At 33.3% G+C, this 21,968-nt stretch overlaps 1 protein-coding gene across 4 annotated transcripts in view; it reads left to right on the top strand.

Moving 5' to 3' along the window:
- BLTP3B (bridge-like lipid transfer protein family member 3B) overlaps positions 1-21,968 on the top strand; it is a 104,004-nt gene that overhangs the window by 40,773 nt on the left and 41,263 nt on the right. For all 4 annotated transcript variants that reach the window (XM_082850027.1, XM_082850026.1, XM_082850025.1 and 1 more), the window contains exons 3-11: positions 605-643; positions 1,797-1,888; positions 5,404-5,593; positions 6,459-6,599; positions 8,474-8,644; positions 12,955-13,135; positions 18,228-18,311; positions 19,820-20,002; positions 20,528-20,646. In XM_082850027.1, the coding sequence (XP_082706153.1) occupies positions 605-643; positions 1,797-1,888; positions 5,404-5,593; positions 6,459-6,599; positions 8,474-8,644; positions 12,955-13,135; positions 18,228-18,311; positions 19,820-20,002; positions 20,528-20,646 (1,200 nt within the window). The remainder of the gene's footprint in view (positions 1-604; positions 644-1,796; positions 1,889-5,403; positions 5,594-6,458; positions 6,600-8,473; positions 8,645-12,954; positions 13,136-18,227; positions 18,312-19,819; positions 20,003-20,527; positions 20,647-21,968) is intronic.

The raw sequence follows: 21,968 nt of genomic DNA, 5'->3' as shown, positions 1-21,968 counted from the left end.
TGCTAACTTTTCATAAAATTAAAATTGGGCTCCAAAGAAAAGATTGTAGAAAAGTTGCTGTATCCTTTGATGGTAACCTTTAATTTTTGTTCTATCCTCCATAAGGCCAAATGTCTAAAAACATGACATTTTTAGTGCAGGATGTATTTGAACATTATTTATTTGACATTACTTGTATTTAACATTAATGGTCTCACTTTTGTATTTGTTTTGAATACCTACAAGGAGATTGGTTGGAATTCTAGAATTTAAAAAATTGTTAAATGAACAAAACACTGATTATGCTTTGCTAGGAATTCTTCAGCTACAAAATTAAAATGTGTTTTCAGAACTGGGGAAAAAAGATATTAAGAGAACCTGAAATTTTTATTTAAAAAGATGACCAAGAAAATAAGGCTAGTAGTCTTTTTTAATATAAAATAGGTGCAGCTGATTTCAAGAGTATGAATGAATTGCTCAGTTTATTATTTTTCAATTTAAGAAAAAAGTCATCTGATATAATTTGGTATGTCTTTCACTATGTTAAGAGAGTATCTGTGTTGATTACTGTTTTATATTATTTTTTTAATGATTCATTTTAAAGAAAGAAAAATTTCTTTTGTAGATACCATGGACAAAACTGAAAACACATCCCATCTGTTTGGTAAGTTCTGAATTGCTTCAGAAATAAACACTTATATATGCATATAATCTAACAAATCTAATTAATATTAAACAAAATATTAATATTTTGTTTCATAGAAACATAATCTCATGGCTTCTCTGCTAGTTATCTTTCATTCTATTTTGATGGTTCTTAGTTTTCTCAGTTCTTAAATGAGAAGTTTGAACTTTAAAATGAGAGGGTCTTTAAAGTTTTTCAGGTCTAGAATATTATATTGTAAGTTGGTATATTTTATTGCATTTTTTAACTTTTTATTTATATATTATACTTTATTTATGAGATTCTTCTTTTAATAAAGTTTGGTCCAGACTTTCTGTGTTTCTGCTTTTACTGATCTAATATAATACGTTCTTTAGTATACTTTACTTTTTAAGGAAAACTGATCAGTTGGTCATTTATTGATTCATTCATACCACAAATATTTACTGAGCACCTCCCCTCTGCCCTGAGGGAGCATATTTTTACAAGGTGACTGACAAGGAACAAGTAAACAAAACAAGACAGTTTCAGATAATAAGTACAATATTAAATAGAGAATGAAGAATGACTGGAGATGTGTTAGTGATGACTACTAAGGACATTTGATCTTCCTTCAAGAAAAAACTTAGACTGAGAAAGAAACTTTTTTACTATGAGAGTATTTACTTTTTCATATTTCTTGCATGTTTCTTAGTTACACAAATCTCAGGTTTTAGATTGGTTCTATTTATTTTAATTAGCCCAGGTTTTAATTAAAGCTCAGGTTTAAGCTTTTAGAGGTGGTTTAATCCTATTTATTAATAAATAATCTAATTTATCAATTAATAATGTAGTACACTCTGGGATTAGTGATTATATGTCTGTAAAACCTGATGATGTCATCAGTATATGGTTACTTCTTATAGTTTTTTTCTCCTGTACTCCTGTAATAAGCTTTTTCACCAGATAATAAGTGCCTTGAGAAAGGACTAAGCACTTTTTTTTTTAGTATTTCTCTTTTTAGACCTCTAGAGAAACATTTAAAATAACTGTGCTTACTTACTGTTTTCTTTGCTCCTAAAGAAATGAAAGAGAAAATAGTCTTAAATAATATCTACGTAATATACATAAAATAAAATATCTAATGTTTACATTTTTAATATATTTTTATTAGTCCTTGGATAAAGTAATAATGGAAATGAGTACATGTGAAGAACCACGAACCCCAAATGGCCCATCACCAATTGCAACTGCTTCAGGACAAAGGTAAGCTATTTTCCATTAATCCGTATGACTGGCAAAGGGAATTTTTTTTTCTGTTATCTGCAGTAATGGGACATAAAGTAAAATTTCCTAACTTCAGTTTCTATTTTAGTTACTTCTCCCATCAAACATTTTACAGTTTCAGTAAATACATTGCAAAAGTAGCAGAATTGATTTTTAGCCTCTTTTATTCATCTTGTTTTCCTTGATATTAAATACTAATGATCAGTCAAATGCAGAGCAGTAGCAGAAAATGAAAGAAGAGCTTAGGCATTCTAAATCAGATAGTCTTTTACTTGGTTTCTCTGTATAACATTTGTTCTGTGCATCAGTGGAATTTTTATGACTCTTAAGAGTTAAGTTGATGCCTTAAAAAATTATAGACCTTTCGGATTACTCTAAAATTCATTTAATACAGAATGCTCACACTTAACACAGATTGAATTTTGATAGATAAAAATCAGATGTTAATAAAGTAGGAGCATGGGGAGCATTTCACAAAGCTGCCTTGAGAAGTTAGAATAGTTCTTAAAAAATAGATCTTCAAAAACTTGCCTATTCATCTTTGCATTCAGTAAATTTGCATCTTGTATTGTATATCATTTCCTCAAAACAGGTTTTCTGCACTATTTTTGGATGGTGCAGCTATTCATGTAAAAAGTTTACATTGATTTTAATGTGATTAGTGCCTCCTCAAGTTGTACAACATGGCAGCCCTGAACATTTACAGTATTCTGGGTGCTGTATAAAACCAGTGATAAACTCTTCTTGAGAATGAACATGCACATACAGATACACACACATACTCTGTTTCTTGCACTCTCATATTTTCCTCCTCTTTCACCAAGGTTGAGCCACCATTATTAATGCATTCTGTGAGAATACCTGCAGTCTGATCAGTGGCTTTTCGTGTGGGAATCAAATGGTGATCCATCCACTGCTGAGACTTGACTGAAGGCCAGATTTTTCAGATATACAGTTTATATTTGGACTATATGTAATAGTGATGGGGAAAAGAGCTTTCACATTAACTTCTTTGTAGTTTACATATTTTCCAGCAATTTGAGATTTTAAAGTTTAGATTATGATTTCAGGTTAGATAGAGTAGGTTGGAGCAGTTGATCTTAAAATTGGCTAGACTCAGAAATTGGAGAAAAAGTTGAGATGTTTATAAGACTATTAAAAGGGCAAAAGAAGATCAGGAAAGCTGCTGTAAACAAATGATTTATTTTAATTAGATGTGGCAGAAATTAGGTATTTTCTTATTGTATGCTAAGTGTAGTTGATACTGTTCTTCCCAATTCATGTTTTTATAGTGTCAACAAGCTTTATAATTTTGGCTTTGTAATCATATGATGGTAATCCTTATATTGTATGATAGTATCTTAATCTATTTCTATGTTTTCCAGACTTGCCTAATTGTAGCAATCATTTAGGGTGCTTATGAAATTCACAGAGTTTTTTAGGCTCCTCCTTTAAAATTAGGATTCATTAGGTCTAGAATGGTTATCAAAAATATGAATATGTATTTTCAACAATTCTTTATAGTCATGCAATTTAAGGAAACACTGATCTATTTGATTTTATTTCTAGCTAAGAGATTAAAATAGAGGGAAATTAACGATTAATAGGGTGACCCTTCCTTCTGTGCAGAACCTGTAGGCTAACAATGCTCCCACAGATTGATGGTCTACGAAACTTTGTAAATTCAGAAATTTGATTTTATCACTTCACATGAAGGAGATAAACATCTATGTGAAGATTAACCAAACTCAGAAGAGACTTATTTGTAAACTGAAATTTCGTTTATAATGGATGACATAAACCAGAAACATGTAGACATAAGTCATTGAGTCCGCCTTCACCCTTCTGATGGTAAATTGTCCAGTACAACTGTAGCACTTTTTAATGTGCATAGATTAGATTAGATGGATTTGGATATTCCAAAGGGTATTCCCAGATAATTATTATAGAAATATTCTTCCAACTCCAGGAATATTTCTGTCTAAGTGACCAGTATTTGTCCTTAGGATCACAGCAACTCCTCCCTAGGATGCTGATGAGTTCTTCCTTTCAGTTCTCAATTTTCTAAACCCCAGTTAGACAACCACCTTTTTTTTTATAACAAAATTACCTCAGTCAAGCCAAGGACTGTATAAATTACTACACATACACCATTTCACTTAAGGACCACAGCAACCTTTTGAAATAGGTATGATTCTCATTTTACAAATGATGAAACTGAGGCTCAGAGATTCCAGTAGTATTAATAATAATATACTACTATTTATAATACTATAAATAACAGTTATATCTTTTTCAGTATCTTGAGTCCAGAGATGGGCTATGTGGTTCATATGCATTATTTCATGCAATCTACACATAACCTCCAAAGTGTATCCTGATTTAAAAGATGTCATCTAAATTTTAGAAAAGATGAGTAATTTTATTTATTCATTAAGATAGTAAATCAAGAAGCATAGCAGCAGGTATAGAGGAGCAGTGTGCATGATCATTAAAAATGATGGCCTCACTTTTATGTGTGTTGGCTTTGAAATGTGTGAGAGGCAGCCAGGTAGAACTGTCTGGTGGACATTTGAATTTTACAGTCTGAAGTTACAGCAAGAGATCTGGATAGTGATATAGATTTAGGAATAATGGTCATAATTGAAGTAAGGTGCCAATTTGGCAAACTTTCACCACCCCCCTGCCAAAATATACTGATAGTCTATATTCAAGTCATACTGTACTTACCATTCTTGAAATGTGACCTTTACTTTATTATTCTCCATGTCTTTGCTCATGCTTTTCCCTATTCTAAGATTTCCCTTCCTTTTCGTCCCTCCTTGAGGAAAGTTCATCTTTCTTTCCTGGATATATTTCTCATTAACTATAAACAGTTTCTTCCTCTACCAAGTGTACTGATGATTCCTTTTTAAAAACACTTAATTACAGACTGCCTCATGTTTCAGTTGCTAGGATATGTGTTTTTTTTTCCTACCCAAGTAACTTGCAAACCCTGTAACACCACAACTCTACTTTGTTTTTCTTTATGTCCTAGCATCGTCCCCATCGTAGATGCTCAATACTTGCTGAATTGAATTAGAGAATGTGAACTTTTTCTGACTTTATTTCTAAATTATGAGATTATATTCCACTTGGCCTCTGCAACCTTCTTTGTGTCAAGAATTTAGCCCTCTTACTTACTAACATTGATGCCAGTTGTCTGCACTAATGTTTTTTGAGACTAGGCAACTTTGGAAGGTGATTATAATAATTTAGAGAGTAACTTCCAATTTTAAAAACCTTTTATCATTTTGAGAAGAACATTTTTTTTTATAACTTACATGTAACCAGACTAGATTATCGTTTTAACAAAAATGTGGTTTGTTAAACAAAAATGAATACTATTATGGCAGTTTGTGTACTTGTGTGAGAATATTAACAAAACTTTTTCACTTCTAATGATTTTATTTTGGTTTTAGTGCATTATATTTTGTTCTGCTTTGTTTTCCCAGTGAATATGGCTTTGCTGAAAAAGTAGTTGAGGGAATTACTGTTTCTGTAAATTCCATTGTCATCCGCATTGGAGCAAAAGCCTTCAATGCATCCTTTGAACTTTCCCAGCTACGGATCTATAGTGTAAATGCGAACTGGGAACATGGAGATTTAAGATTTGCTCGTATTCAGGATCCACAGAGAGGAGAGGTAAAGATTTTTTCCTTTTCTTTCTTTGTTTAAAAAATGTTTTAGTCATTGATTAATATAAAAGTACATTTACAGTGGTGTGTTAGTTTCTGCTTTACAACAAAGTAAATCAGCTATAAATATACATATATCCCCATATCTCCTCCCTCTTGGGTCTCCCTCCCACCCTCCCTATCCCACTCCTCTAGGTGGTCACAAAGCACCGAGCTGATCTCCCTGTGCTATGCGGCTGCTTCCCACTAGGTATCTATTTTACATTTGGTAGTATATATAAGTCCATACCACTCTCTCCAATAAAGATGTTAAAAAAAATTTTTTTAATAAATAAATTTTAAAAAAGTATATTTAAAATAATTACTTTTTATGGTTGCTTATATTCACATACTACTAGATTTACTTTTGCCCTTTAACTATACTTTTCTCTGTACTACTTTTAATCATTTAATTATATAATGTGCATATTTTAATGTTTTTACTGTAATATTTCAACTTACAGAGTTAATGAGTCCTATTTTAACTTCTTAGCTTCTCAGAATTGAATTTTAAATATACATAACTAAAATATGTTTTTAAAATTCTTCTTGGTTACATAATTCAAATGTTCTTTGTGCTTTATATTAAAATTAAATTACTTAGAATAAAACTGTTAACAGCTTTACAGATGATGAATATAATTATGAAGATGTGTTACTGAATTTGGAATTCTACAATTAAAAAAAATTAAAGCATAGTGAATAGATCTAGAATGTCATATGAAAATTAGTGAAGAAATACATTTTTATAATAACTTTTGTTTGTTTTTACAAATCTACATTTTTCTTATTCTATTTTGTGTAAGTGAAGCTAATCTCTATATTCTGTTTAGGTTTTGACCTTTAAGGAAATAAATTGGCAGATGATTCGAATAGAGGCAGATGCTACCCAAAGCTCACATCTTGAAATTATGTGTGCTCCTGTTCGATTAATAACCAACCAATCAAAAATCAGAGTCACACTTAAAAGAAGAGTAAGTCAACAGGGTTACCCTTATGATTTATGCGATAGCTATTAGAATTGATGGGAAATTTTAAATTATTTTTTAGCTGAAATATTGGCATATTAAAACAGTGTAAAATAAAAGGAAATATAGTGCCTCAAGCAATATTTGAAGAAATCTGATGTAATGGTAACATTTTTCAGGTTTCTAAGTTTAATATTTAGATTTCTTTTTAATGTGACTTTATTCAGAAATAGGGTCTTTTTTAAAAAATTATTTATTTAATTTATTTATTTTTGGCTGTGTTGGATCTTCGTTGCTGCGCCTGGGCTTTCTCCAGTTGCCGCGAGTGGGGGCTACTCTTCCTTGTGGTGCACAGGCTTCCTTATTGCGGTGGCTTCTCTTGTTGCGGAGCATGGGCTCTAGAGCACAGGCTCAATAGTTGTGGTGCATGGGCTTAGTTGCTCCGTGGCATGTGGGATCTTCCCAGACCAGGGCTCAAACCCATGTCCCCTGCATTGGCAGGCAGTTTCTTAACCACTGTGCCACTAGGGAAGCCCACAGATTTTTATTTTTGATAAATTGAATAGATTTCTCAGTTATCAAATATTTATTGAACATTAACTGTTTTATAATTTTACTTCTCCTTATTGAATCTTGCTCAGGAGTGGGTAAATGGTAAAGTCTTCACTATTAGTAACCAAAACGACTAGTTTTAGAAGGTTAAGATATGACTGGTAATTTAGATAAATAGGGATGATAGTTACTTAAGGATGTCAGTATTTGAGAGTCCACTGTGGATTGTGATGAAATTTAATGAGGGGGAGTAATGACTTTTTAAAAAACTTGGCTCAATTAAAATCTCAACGATATGTTTTCTAGTACTAGACACAAATCACTGTACTAAATTAAATTGAAAAGAATTTTTCAGAGTATGACAATACAAATATTCTAAAATGTGAAATATGGTTAAAATAGCATTTCAGTTTTTTATTAAATTTTTTTAAAAAGATTTATTTATTTTTGGCTGCATCGGGTCTTAGTTGAGGCATGTGGGATCTTTTGTGTGGCGCATGGGCTTCTCTCTAGTTATGACATGCGGGTTTTCTCTTCTCTAGTTGTGGCGCGCAGGCTCCAGGGTGCGTGGGCTCTGTATTTGTGGCCTGTGGGTTCCAGAGCACATGGGCTCTGTAGTTTGCGGCACGTGGGCTCTAGTTGATGCGTGCGAGCCCGGTAGTTGTGGTGCATGGGCCTAGTTGCCCCACGCATGTAGGATCTTAGTTCCCCGCCCAGGGATCGAACCAGCGTCCCCTGCATTGTAAGTCAGGTTCTTTACCACTGGACCACCAGGGAAATCCCTTTAATTAATTTTAATGCCCCTTTTTCTACTAGAATTACAGTTGACCCTTGAACAACACAGTTTTGAACTGCATGGGTCCACTTATATGTGGATATTTTTCAATAGTAAATACTACAGTACTACATGGTCTGAGGCTGGTTGAATCTGTGGATGTGGAGGAACCTTGGATATGGAGGAAATTTGGGTACAGAGGGCCGACTATAAGTTATATGCATTAACCCCGCATTGTTCAAGGGTCAACTGGGGTTGAATTAACATAGGTAATTTTATGATTTATTAGCTATAAATGAAAAATGAATTATATTAATACTTGTACCTATATAACTTGTTCCTGTTAAAGTACAGGAATCTATCAGTCTTTTTTACCACTGTATCTCCAATACTAGGAGATATTCCTTCCATATTATAGGAACTCAATAAATATTTGGTGAATAAGGAAGGATCCATATTTAAACCATTGAAAAATTAAAAACTTTTAAAAGATACAAGTACATTATAAGTTTTATTTCTTGGCTTAATTTTATGAATCATTTTTTCCTGACAGTTAAAGGATTGCAATGTCATTGCAACAAAGTTAGTTCTAATGCTGGATGACTTATTATGGGTTTTAACGGATTCCCAGTTGAAGGCTATGGTACAATATGCAAAATCTCTTAGTGAAGCAATAGAAAAATCAACAGACCAAAGGAAGAGTATGGCTCCTGAACCTACACAGGTATGCTATTATATGTTAATAGGAAAACCACTTCAGTTTACATGTAAATGGTTTAAAAATCAGAATGGTTGGTTGTTTTCTTTATGCAAAATAGATTATAATACTTTGAGTCCAAGAATCTTCTTATATATCTTACTATATTAATTTTACCTACATGGTATCTATATGAAAGCATATATTAAATGTATTTCTGTCTATATAGTACTTATCTTGTTTGGAGGTCTGTGCTTGGCATCAGAGTTACTGATAACATAAAAGTATTTTGGTGTTATAAATACTTCCTTTCAGGAAGTTAAAAAAATACAGTTTAAAAATTACTAAAGTAAGTGCAAAAGGTAAAAACCTGGGTAATTATAGTCAAGGGAAAGAATGTAAGGATTAATATTAAAATAGGAAACTAAAGCCCTAGGGAATTGCTGAAGTTGAACACAAAACTGTTAGAATTGTCTGATGGCTGGGACGAAAATGGGGGAAGCTATTTATTGATCACTTTCTTAAAATCAGATGCATTACTAGTTTTTTCTTAAAAGAAAGAGGTATTCTAATCTTCCGTAGTAGTAAATTCTGAGAATTTGACATGAAGATTTTTGTAGAAGGGACATTGAAAATCGCAATGTGTAGCGTCTTTTGATAATTTTATAAGTCCGATTGACTTTTTATATCTATCCAATAAAGACTTAAAGGATATTGTGAAATCATACTTCTATGAATTATTTCATGAGAAACAGAGTAATTACATCTTAGATATATAGCTTGTTGGTGATCTGGCTGGTGCATGGGCTTTCCTGTGACTATCAGATTGGCATTGTTTACTACCTGTCTGCTTTGTCATAAGGTGCAGGGCTACATGCTGTGGATGTAAAAATAAATATTGTCTGATCCTGCCCTCAAGGATCTCAGTGTAATGGGGAATCAAATATAAAACAAATCATTGCAGTTCAATGTATATGCGAGAGTGCAGAATTAAAAATGGGAATGAGGAGATTATAGAAGCACAGAGAAGTTTTAATCAACTGCTTGTGGAGTTTGGAAAGGTTTCACAAAGAGGATAATGAAGTTAAGTCTTAAAAATGAGTAGAAGTTTCCAGGTGAGGGAAAGGGTATTTTGGATGAGGAAATAGAATCTGCAAAAGTATGATGGTGTTAAGGAGCATGGTATTTTCTGATAAAAATAAGGGGTTTGGTGTTCCTAGAGCATTATTTTTGAGAGTGAGGTACACATGTCTTGTGAATATATGACAACTTTCTAAGCTTTAAAGAAATTGTTTCACATCTTCCATTTTGATGTGTACTCTTTCTTAAATTTGGGCTACGTGAGAATGTTCTTGTGTTAAGATGTCAGACTGATTCTCCCTTTCCATAATTTCTCGTATCCTAGTATCCTACTTTACAAATGAAAGGCATTCTTCTTACTCATCCTCATTCTTACTCTGATGGATTTTTTGGGGTGGGGGGTTGGGAAGGGAGGGTTTTGACTCAAAAACCTCTGGAAAACAAGACAGGCAATTTGAAATATTGCTGTCCATGTTGGAAGTGAATGACCCATGACAGACTAACAAATTAGGTGATTCCTACTTCTTTGCTTTCAACACATTTGAAGGAAGTTTAATAAATGTCAGCTGCTAGACTATTAAAAATAATTTTTTTACAATAGATCACTTTGTGAATCCTGGCATGTAACTTGAAAGAGTTCAAAGAATCGTGTCACATTGCTAAAACAAAATTCATTTCATTCTAATCTACTTATTTATGTTAACAAAGTTTCCCAGAGCTTTAAACGATAAAAACAAACAGAGAATTGATGGTGAACCCTGTATCATTCTACCAATAATTAATATTTATCCAATAAGATGTCTTCATAATTCTTCAAGGGAACCTAATTTTAAAAGTTTGATGAACAGAATACTGGACCATAGCGTAGAATAGAGTTTGCCTAGGCAGGTAGCCTGAGTTTAAGCAGAAGTAAGTGGCAACTAGACATGATGAGCATTATATGTTTACTTTTCCTATAGGCATGCAGAAGCCAATGGAAGTTTTTAAATAGGAAACAAAAGTCAAGTATGACATGGTAGTATTATAGAGGGTAGACTGAAGAGTAGGAAGATTGCTATTCTAGGGGAGGAGTGGACTTGGACCTCTGGTAATGGTTTGAAAGAAGAAAAAACAAGCCAAATTGGGGAAAGACATCTGAGTCTTTCACCAGTTGAGGATAAAGAAGAGAGAAGAGTTGAGAACTTTTCAAATAATTGGTAATTCCATTGGCCAATAGAATAAATGCAGAAGGAAGCAGGTTTGATTAGGGGAGGTAAGGCTGAGAAAAGGTAATAATGAGTTCCATTTTGGAGTGGGAAAAATAATTAAAGAAGTACAGGAGATAATATTTTACAATATTACCATCATAGATGTAAACACTAGTCTGTTAAGGCTTGCAATAAGGATTTATGTAGCTTAGGATGTCATTAACAGAGATGGTAATTGAAATTGAAGACCAATAGACAAAGTGTTGATGTTACTGTAGCTCTTACTTGTGCAATATGTGGATATGTTTATATAAAATAGAATGTAGATTAGGAAGCTAGATAAAGATACAGATTAGGAAACTAGAAACAAGGACAAAATTCTGTAATCCTACCACCATAACAAAACCAGTGTTATCATTTTGAGGTATTTCCTTACAGATTTTTTGCCTAAGCATCTGCATTTTTTCCTAGTTTTAGTAAGGATGTAGTAGCAAATGGCTATAGTTTTCTTCCATGTCATTAGTATTTGTAATTAGTATTTTTTGTCACACCATAATATTTTATAGTAGATGTACTTAACCATTCACATTACTGTGGAGTTTCTTTCTTGGGTAGTAGTTGTCACGTCACTACTTTAGTTATCATACAGAATGTCCTGATCACTTGAGTTACCAAGAGAGTGCATTAGAGAGTGAAATAGGTGACAGTTTTCCTTTGCTCAACACTATAACTTGAGAGCTTTACAAACTTGAAAATTAAGTTTTTTAAGATTATTCATGAGGCAAAAGAATTTATAGTGACCCACTTTTCCCCCCACAATTGTCATCCAAAAACCTAAATCTACCTCAGTATGAAGAAAAGTGTTTGTAGGGAGATTAATGCTTATGTTTTTATTTGTATCAGCATTTGTCTTGATGAAAAAGAGGATACATGATTAAAGAAATACAGGAGAGTGTTTTCTTTCAAAGCAGTACCATCATAGACATAAATAATAGTCTGTAAGGCTTTGAAAGTAGATGGGGGAAAACATAAGAAAAAGTGATGTTTCTGATGGAAATCAGTTTAACAGTTAATTAGTAAAAAAGCTTACTTGAGCCCCTAGAATTTAAGCCTTCACAACTATATTCATCTTTGCTTTTCTTTAAATACTGTGGGCCCCAATCATTTTCATTGAGAGATTCTCATTTACCGAGTACACTTTGAAATTCTTTTACAGTATGACCATAGTTCTTACTATTAAGAATATGTATATTGTATACAAGCTATATGTATATAGTACTTTAATTTTCTGTAAATAACTGTACTTTTAATGAACTGGTCTTAATTAGAAAAATTAAAAATATTTTTAATAAAAAATCTGGTCTTCATTTTGTTAATTGTTACCAGAGTTTCATGTATAGTTCTATGGCTAACACGTACATATCATCTCACAGTATTCTTATGTATGCAGAGTTATTTTAGGCTGTTGGAGGTTCACAGATATCTTTATACTTCAACAGTATTCTGTTTTTTCTCTTTGGGGAGAAAAGAATGTGAACTCACAATCCGTTATAAATCTCTTCTGCTTTCTGGCTTCTTCAGATATCCAAGTTCAGAGGACATACCACACCTCTTAAGAGGCATGAGAGCACGTATAGTACTAAATAATATCACAAGTGCTTTTATAAAGTAATGATTTATACAGGACATACAATAGTGTATATAGCTGATGTATACAGGGCTCACATTTGTTTTCTTTTTCAATATATAAAACTAATAATATTTAAATAAGCTGCCTTTAATAGTTAAAAATATATTTTCTAAAACAGGAAGGGCTATAAATATAGCTATTCAGATATTTACTAAAACGTATTGGGTTCATATTCAAATTATTTACAGTTCTCCAGTTTTTAGGCTTTAGTTTTATTCCTACATAATTCAGAAAATATTTTAGGAAACTGAGTTACTGATACAAAAGAAAATGTATTTGCTTATTTTTTATGACTTTATTACTAAAAATATTTCAGTTTTTTTGAGTGAGGAATGTCAAATATTTAACTTGCAGTGCTAAGGCAGTTTTGAATCTTTTAGAGCTCTACAGTAGCCCCATCTACCCAGCAAGTGAAGACACCACAGACTTCAAATGCTCCTGATCTAAATGATGCAATTGTGAAACTATTCAATGACTTTGATGTTAAAGAAACCTCCCATCATTTAGTGATTTCTCATCTAGATCTACACATATGTGATGATATTCATGCTAAAGAAAAAGGTAATAAATAATAAAAGCTGCTATTTGAAACTATTTTTGGTTTTTCTAGAACTTACTACACGTCTGGATTGTTTATCATATGCAGTATATAGTCTGTACTCTTAAGATAACTAGTCATAATTTTATCATTCATTGAGATATGTAGATGAAAGGTATAATTTTAAGCATTGTATTGGTATAAAATTTTATTTTGCTTTAATAGTACCTCAACATAATTAATTGTTAGCTGTCAATGCTAATGGTAGAATTCGTTGTTTTTTTTTCACGACTGACATCCTTAGAGGTTGATGAAAAATTAGACTAGCCTTTGAATTAACTTTTTCATAATTTTGAAATTGTAAATTAAATTTTAGTCCACACTCAATTCATAATTATTTGCACGTGTATTTTCACTTGATCTTAGCCAAAAGTCCAAAAAGCGATGCACATGCATTTTCAGCATGATGGTTTATCTACATTTTTCTGACCCTATGTGCATATAAACAGAACTATGTGGCTGTTTAACATTTCTTGTGTCTCCTTACTCCAGATCCTCCCTAAATTTGGTCAGGAAGCTAAATCCCAGTTAGGAAGGTTTTTTCTTTCCTTTTAGCTTTTGCTTCTCTTATTTTTCCCTATTTAGTAAACACAGGTAATGGGGTTAACAGGGAGCTGCTCTTGGTCACTTTGAAAATCTGTGGTTCCATACTCTAGGTGCTGGGCATTTCTGTTTCTCCTCCAGAGAGTGTCTCTGGCCCATAAGTGTTGGAAGGACTCGTCAGGTAGTCCTGCCTCTAGGACAGTGTTTCTCATACCTTGGTGAGCATGAGAATCAAGCTGAGAATCTTTTTTAAATGGAGACATCCAACCTGGGGCCTCAGACCTGAATCAGAATCTATGTCTATGAGAGTTGTTGCTCTGAATTTTTAAAGCTGAGAGAGTGAATATTGAGACCAACCCCTGTAACTTCTGTTGCTCCTATACTTAGCAATGGAAGTTACCTTGCCTTCTCAGAAAGGGCAGCCAGATATCAGCTACCAGATAAAAGGGTGGAGCAGCAAAGGTAAGGAAGATTTGGAGTTTGGAGAGAGATTTGCTGTCTTTTGTTTGTCTACCTTTGTGTCATTTGGCTTGTAGTTGGTATCTTCTGCTTTAGTGATTTGAAAGGAAAATCAAAACAGTTAAAACAAACCAAAATAACAATATGAGGGGTCAAGGTTAAGTGTGCAGCAAAAAACCAGAAAAGTGTTTTCTCAGCTCTTTTACATTCCTCCCTCTATATTCCCTCATAGAATAAGCTAAATGATGTTATTTAAGGAGAAAACCCCTCCACCAAAATAGCTTCCTCATCTTAAAGATCTATAATCAGTTCTCTGCTATTCTAAAATCCAGAAGGGTCTGAAATGCTTTTTCATAAGTTTGTAAAGAATTCATTTGCTGGCAAAACTTCACCTAAATGAGCACGTTGCTATTTATCATCTTTCTTATACCCACTTAGTGTAAATACTTGAGTTTTGCTGCAGAATTACTATCTTTTGTTACTTAGTGCTGCCTCAGAACCTGCTGGCAGTGTTGTGTTTATATACATACATATATATGTATGTATACACAGATATACGTACAGTACTTTAATAAGATCTAAAACAGTTCTGAATTCTGAAACATTTGGCTCCAAGGGTTTTAAATAAGGGGTTGTAGATCGGTACTAGAAATTCTGCCGGTTGAGATAAATTGCAGTTAACAAATTAATATAGAGAGTGTGTACATAGCTCTATACTAATTTGTATTTGATTTGTCTATGCTGTTTTAATGTTTGAGTTCTATGTTGGAGTTACATTGACTTTTCATCTACTTCGGATTTCTTTTTTACCTTTTTTTTTTTTTTCTTTTTTCGGTACGCGGGCCTCTCACTGTTGTGGCCTCTCCCGTTGCGGAGCACAGGCTCCGGACGCGCAGGCCCAGCGGCCATGGCTCACGGACCCAGCCGCTCCACAGCATGTGGGATCTTCCCGGACCGGGGCACGAACCCGTGTCCCCTGCATTGGCAGGCGGACTCTCAACCACTGCGCCACCAGGGAAGCCCTTACCTTTTTTTTTATTTTTATTTTTTCTTCTAGTTTTATTGAGGTATAATTGACATACAGCGTAATGATTTGACTTACGTACATCATGAAATGATTATCACAGTAAGTTTAGTGACCATCATCATCTCATATAGATACAAAATAAAAGAAATTAAATTTTCCTTGTGATGAGAACTCTTAGGATTTATTCTCTTAACTTTCATGTACAACATACGGCAGTGTTGATTACATTTATCATGTTGTACATTATATTCCTAGTACTTATTTATCTTATAACTGAAAGTTTGTACCTTTTGACTGCCTTCATCGCATTCTCCCTTCCCCCACCCCTTGCCTCTTGTAACCACAAATCTGATCTCTTTTTCTATGAGTTTGTTTGCTTTTGAAGTTTAGTTGACCTACAGCACTATGTTAGTTCCTATTACACAACATAGTGATTCATTATTTCTATACATTTCAAAATGATCACCGTGATAAGTCTAGTTATGATCTGTCCCCGTACAAAGATACTATGTAATTATTGACTATATTCCCCACACTGTACATTTCATACCCATGACTCATTTATTTCACAACTGGAAGTTTGTACCACTTAATCTCCCTCACCTATTTTTCTTCTTCCCCTATCCCCCTGCCCTCTGGCAATCACCTATTGACAAATACTGTATGATTTCACTTATATGTGGAATCTAAAAAACAAATGAACAGACATAACAAAACAGAAACAGTTTTAGATACTTCCAATCTTTTTTTTTTTTTTTCTTGGAGCATCATTTATTTTCAATGAGGAGTCATTTAAAACATGATTTTTGTATTAAAATATAGTATTATAGTTTGCAGAATTCAAGAACATTTACAAAAGAAAGCAAGAAATTTCAAAGGCATTTGTCACTAGTACCAGAGAACCAGGGTTCTCGTACTTCTGCCATTCTTGGGTATTTTACTGGCAGAGTTTGAGCAGCATAGCTAGATTTCTGGCAACTCCAAATCATTGCAGCTTCTATCCCCTGTGCCTTCAGTTGCTCCTGAATCTCTTCTCAGAAGTTTTATAAGCGTAAGCGTATTTGTCCAAAGCACAAGTAAATTTAATTAAGATTATGTCCACCAAAATAAAGCAACTCTTCATTTGAAATATTATTTTTAAAATTATCCCCAATTAAAGCACTATTTCAGCATACTATCCTGGTTAATGACACATGTCTGAGGTCAGATTGTCTGGACTCTCTACCATGCAACAGCTGTGTGACCTTGAATAAGTAACTTAACCTCTATGTTCTTCAATTTCATTGGCCCTTCATAAGATTGTTACAGGATTTAAATGGGTCAACATTTGTAAAGCATCTAGAAAATTACTTGGAATATAATAAGTGGTACAAACCTTGTTGTACAGAGCCCTAAAGTTTTATTTTTCTACAGCTCTATTTTCAGGTAGAAGGAATATGGCTATCTATATAAGGAGTTTCATAACCTCATCTTGAGGTGATAACCTTGGGTGGAATATATCTATCGGTCAACTTTCTAATGATCCAACCTTTAGTAGCATTAGAAGGGAAGGCAAAGTGCCAAAAAAAGAGAACTTCTAACCCTAAAGAGCTGTTTAAGGGTGTTTTGACATCCCAAAAAGCAATAGAAAGACTAGGACAAATGGAAGCCCTGCCAAATAGCATTTATTTCAAAAATGTGAGAAGACTTGATCTCTAAATTTTATTTTGAAGAATCACATTTTAAACAAAGGGGCAAACATTAATGCCACATTCTATTCAGTGGCATTTAAATAAGACCAACTACATTTACTTAAGGGTGTTTTGGGGAGGTTGTTTTATTTTTTGTCTGATAGATTCTAAAAGCATAGATTCTATTCCAAATACCATATCTAAGAAATTATCTAAGCTTCTGCCCAACTAGATGACAGAAGCTTATTCTAAGAGTGAGGATCCATGCTTTTGCTCTATTATAATATACCCATAATTAAATGGCAGTAAAAAACTAGCAATCTTAAGTTTTTCTGATAAGCCTGGCTTAGTAATTCTCAAGCTTTTTAGTCTCAGGACCACTTTACACTCTCAAAAACTATTAAGAACCTCAAGATCTTTTTTTACGTGGATTATATCAATAAATATTTACAGAATTAGAACATTTGAAATGGAAAAAAAAAATTTTTTTTTTGGATACTTCCAATCTTAACATAGCTGTGTGACTTTAGAAAACTTACCTAACCTAGTAGATTCAATTGCTTCTTCAACAAGAGGCAGGATGATATAAGGCAGTGGTTAGGATTTCCTGGTTTCAAAACCGGCCCTACGCTAACTGATTGTATGACCTTGGCCTATTTACTTAATTTTCTTATCTAGAAAATAGGCATAATATTAATGGTATCTATTTCATAGGGTTGCCATGAAGAGCAAATGAATAAGTACACTTAAAAAATTTAAAACAATGTTTGGCATATGGTTAGGTCTGTAAATATAAAAGTTCTGCTATTCTTGTATCCTCACCTTTTAGCTTAGTACCTTGCAGGGGATAGGGGCTCAATAAATACTTACTAGGTTGAATTGCATTTCTTTCTTTTTCAAAAAAATATTTATTTATTTATTTATTGTCTGCATTGGGACTTAGTGTGGCACGTAGGATCTTTCGTGTGGTACACAGGCTTCTCTCTAGTTGGGGTGCACAGGCTTCTCTCTAGTTGTGGCACGCAGGCTCCAGAGCGCATGGGCTCTGTAGTTGTGGCACTCAGGCTCTCTAGTTGTGGCATGAGGGCTTATAGTTGCCCTGCGACATGTGGGAACCTAGTTCCCGGACCAGGGATCGAACCGGTGTCCCCTGCATTGCAAGGCAGATTCTTAACCACTGGACCACCAGGGAAATCCCTGAATTGTATTTCTTAAAATCCTTATTGTATTAACCTTGGTAACAGAGAGACAGTTATCACTGCTTGGACTGCAGGTATGGTAAATGAAATGTTTCTTATATTTGCTTAATACTTCTTTCTCTGTCTCTCTTTCAATTTCATCTTTTTCTTTTCCCAGAGTCAAACAGACGTATTACTGGAGGGGCTATGCAACTGTCTTTTACACAGCTAACTATAGATTATTATCCTTATCACAAAGCAGGTTTGTATAACAGTTTATTTAAAAGATCTAAATCTTGCTTTTAAATTATATAGCCAGTTTATTTTGTTTTGTTCTTATTTTATTATTTTGTTTTAATTTTTTAAGGAGAAAAGAGATCAAGGCATTTATTATTTCCCCCCCGCCCCGGCAGTATCTTACCAAGAAAATGTAATTGCCATGGAAAATATTCATGAATCTTATATTGAGGTTTATGTAGATTATTAATAAATATAATTGTTAGAAATTGAAAATATTGTAAACTGATTTAAAACTTTAAAAAATTAGAAGATAGAAGACATATATTTGTGCTATTTTGTTAATTATGACAAAAGCAAGTTATTAATGTTTTGAATTTTTTAATTATATATATTCAAAAAGAAAAAAAGAAAATAAAGCAAAAGGATAACAGTGATTTTAGTTAAATTGTAGGATTCCAGGAACCTTTTTTTAAAAACTTTTTTGTATTTTCTAAATTTCATCAATAGATAAGAGTTAATAGGTTCTTTAATAATCACATATTGATAGGCACTTTCCCCCCAAATAATAAAAACAAAAATATGTATGTTTATGGCCAAATTAAGTAATTTGACCTTATACCCATCTCTGCATTTTGGTGATATGTGGCTTTTTATTTTTTAATTTATACAAATAAGAAAAAAACAAATAACTATAATGAGTTTTCTAGAACTTTTAAAATATGATAAAATTTTTCTCTTCACAAATTTCAATTTCTCAGTGTTTGTCATTTCTGTGTCAGTACCTGGTAGAATTTAAAGGTTGTACTATTTGTTTAGAGTTTTGTTTGAAGGGCTTTGTCTTACAGTTTGACCTCCTGATTCATAAGTGACTTACATATACTGAAAATAATTTTTACCATAGAAATCATTCCTATTTAGAAGGTAAAACTTTTAGTCATAAAGTAGGTTTTATTTTCTTAACCCTTTTATGTAGATACCACTTTTCTTAATTGCTACAGATAAACCTAATAATCCTGATTTAAAATTTTTCCTCCAAAAATCCTATATGTGATATATATATACACATATATATGTGTGTGTGTATATATATATATATATATATATATATATATATATATATATATGGCTGCATTTACTCACTTTGCAACAAATCTCTGATGAAGAGACTTTTTCCTGTATGATATTTACTGGGATTCTATTCAATGGAGGCATGCCAGGGGTTGAGCATTCAGTGAAGGTTGACCAGCATTGCTGCCTCTTATTGAAACTTTGAGTGATGTTCTACCTAAGATGGGTTCTAGACAGAAACCCTCCCAGGTTATTTGCTTTTGACACTCTTTCCCTCCATTCTAAATGTTTTACTCATATTTTCTAGGAAGATTAATGTCTGTAGTAGGTGAAAGCATCAAATTTATTAGAAGGTTAAAGAGTCCCTTGAGAAAATGAATATTTATCATTAGAAACTCTGCTATAATTGAATAAATGAAAAGTGTACATTTTTCAGTGAAATACTTGTTATTCATTTTACAGGAGATAGTTGTAATCATTGGATGTATTTTAGTGATGCAACGAAAATAAAAAATGGTTGGGCCAACGAGTTGTTACATGAATTTGAGTGCAACGTTGAAATGCTTAAACAGGCTGTAAAGGATCATGATGTAGGGTCACCTCCTAAATCCCCAACACATGCCTCTCCCCAGCACACACAAACAGGTATTTTACCTCTAACAACATTATGTCATTCCCCTGATATTAATTGGGTGTGTGTATGTGTGTGAGTATGTGTGTATGTTCACCATATGGTATTTTCTGTAAATAAATATGGTGTTTACTTAATGTCTAAAAAGCCTGTACCTCATTCAGATCATAGGCTTCTAGATCAAAGCACTTTTTAAATTAATATGACTAATAAAAGTAATACCCATGTAGAATATTTCAAACTCTTAAATGACAGGTAGATTTCTCTTTTTAACAAGAATTCCACCCAAAAGTTATTGTATGAGAGTTTCTTCAATGTGATATGATTCCCATTTAAAGAATAATTATCACAAAATAAAAGAGTAATCATCATAATAACTTATGTTCTTATATCAGTTTATATATAAAGTATTTCCACATATGTTACCTTGTTTGAGAAATTAGGGTTCATCTATATTTCTAGTATCTGTCTTAGTAATAAAAGAGTGACTGGTAAAAATAATTTTACTATAAATTAAAAGGAATTTTTGTTTCCCACAGAGAAAGACTCAACTCTGAAAGGGACTTCCAAAACGCCTACAGTGTTACCTCAACAATCCAAAGTTAAGTTAATGTCTAGTTCTGTTGTGGTTAGACTTGCAGATTTCAATATATACCAGGTATGTTTTATTTCTTAAATCTTCTGATAAACACCTTTAGTATCTCCTGCAAACAACTCTTATAAACCAGTGCCACCATTTTATTTAAAAACATCTTGACCAGTATTGTGAAATGGCTAAATTAGACAGAATAGAAAATACAGTTCATTAATTTTCACTTATATGGTTACCCAGAATTAGGCAAACTGTGAGGTTAAGGGCACAGTTTGCCAGACTGCCAAGTCTGCACAAGACTTCTGACACCAAATGTAGTTTCTGGGGTTTCCCTAAACTACCCTCAGATTCGAGAATTTACTAGAAAAACTCAAAGAACTCGCTGAAATCAGTTATACTCAGAGTCACATTTATTACAAGGCAGGAATACGAATTAGAACCAGCCATAGGAAGAGAGCACAGAGTGGAGTTTCAAAGGGCTCCAAATTCAGAATTTCCTTGTCCCTAGGACACATTAGCTTCCCAGAATGAACATGTAACAATATGTATGAAATATTGCCCACGTAGTTGAACTCAGTCTCTACAGGTGGTCTTAAACACTACTAAGACTATCAAGTGTGGTCAGTCCCATTCTGAGTCATGTTGTGAGCATAAACTATCAGTTGTGGTCTCAGGGGTCTACCATGAATAGGAAATTCCAAGACTTTAGAATTACTCCCAGGACTTTCCCAGGGGTCCAGTGGTTAAGACTCTGCCTTCCATTTCAGGGAGCGTGGGTTCGATCCCTGCTCGGGGAACTAAGATCCCACTTGCCATGCAATGCGGCCAAAAAAAAATTTAAGAAGAAAACATGAAAAAAAAAAAGAATTACCTCCCAAGAGTAGGGACAAAGGCCAGACCTCTCTTTGTAGGCCAGATTCCTTATTTCACAAAGGTCTTAGTGGAATAAACTAGAATACGATATTTGCTTAATTAACTACTAAGTATTGACTATACTGTGAACATAATTTTATAGCTAAGAACTCTGTCCTATTTATACTAACATTCTTATTCAGGCTATAATCAGTACAACATGGTCTAACATCACAATCCTTGAGACCAACACGGTAAAAATATGACCCTTTTTTTTTTTTTTAAATAAAGGATTTCAAGTATGTATTATCATTTGTGAATTGTGTGTATATTTTGATAAGTCTGTGTCTTTGAGACTTAGTTTTATCTGGAAAGGTTTCGTTTTACTCAGTAGTTTTCAACTGGGACCAGTTTTGCCCTCCAGAGGACATTTGGCAATGTCTGAGGACAATTTTTGTTGTCACAGCTGGAGGGGGTTGCTGCTGACGTCTAGTGGGTAGAGATCAGTGTTGCTGCTGAACATTCTACAGTGCACT

The sequence above is a fragment of the Leucopleurus acutus genome (genome assembly GCF_964270905.1).
Source record: "Leucopleurus acutus genome assembly, chromosome: 11".
NCBI classification, from domain to species: Eukaryota; Metazoa; Chordata; class Mammalia; order Artiodactyla; family Delphinidae; genus Leucopleurus; species Leucopleurus acutus.
The sequence above is the reverse complement of the archived record's forward strand: the minus strand, read 5'-3'. Positions and strand labels throughout refer to the sequence as shown.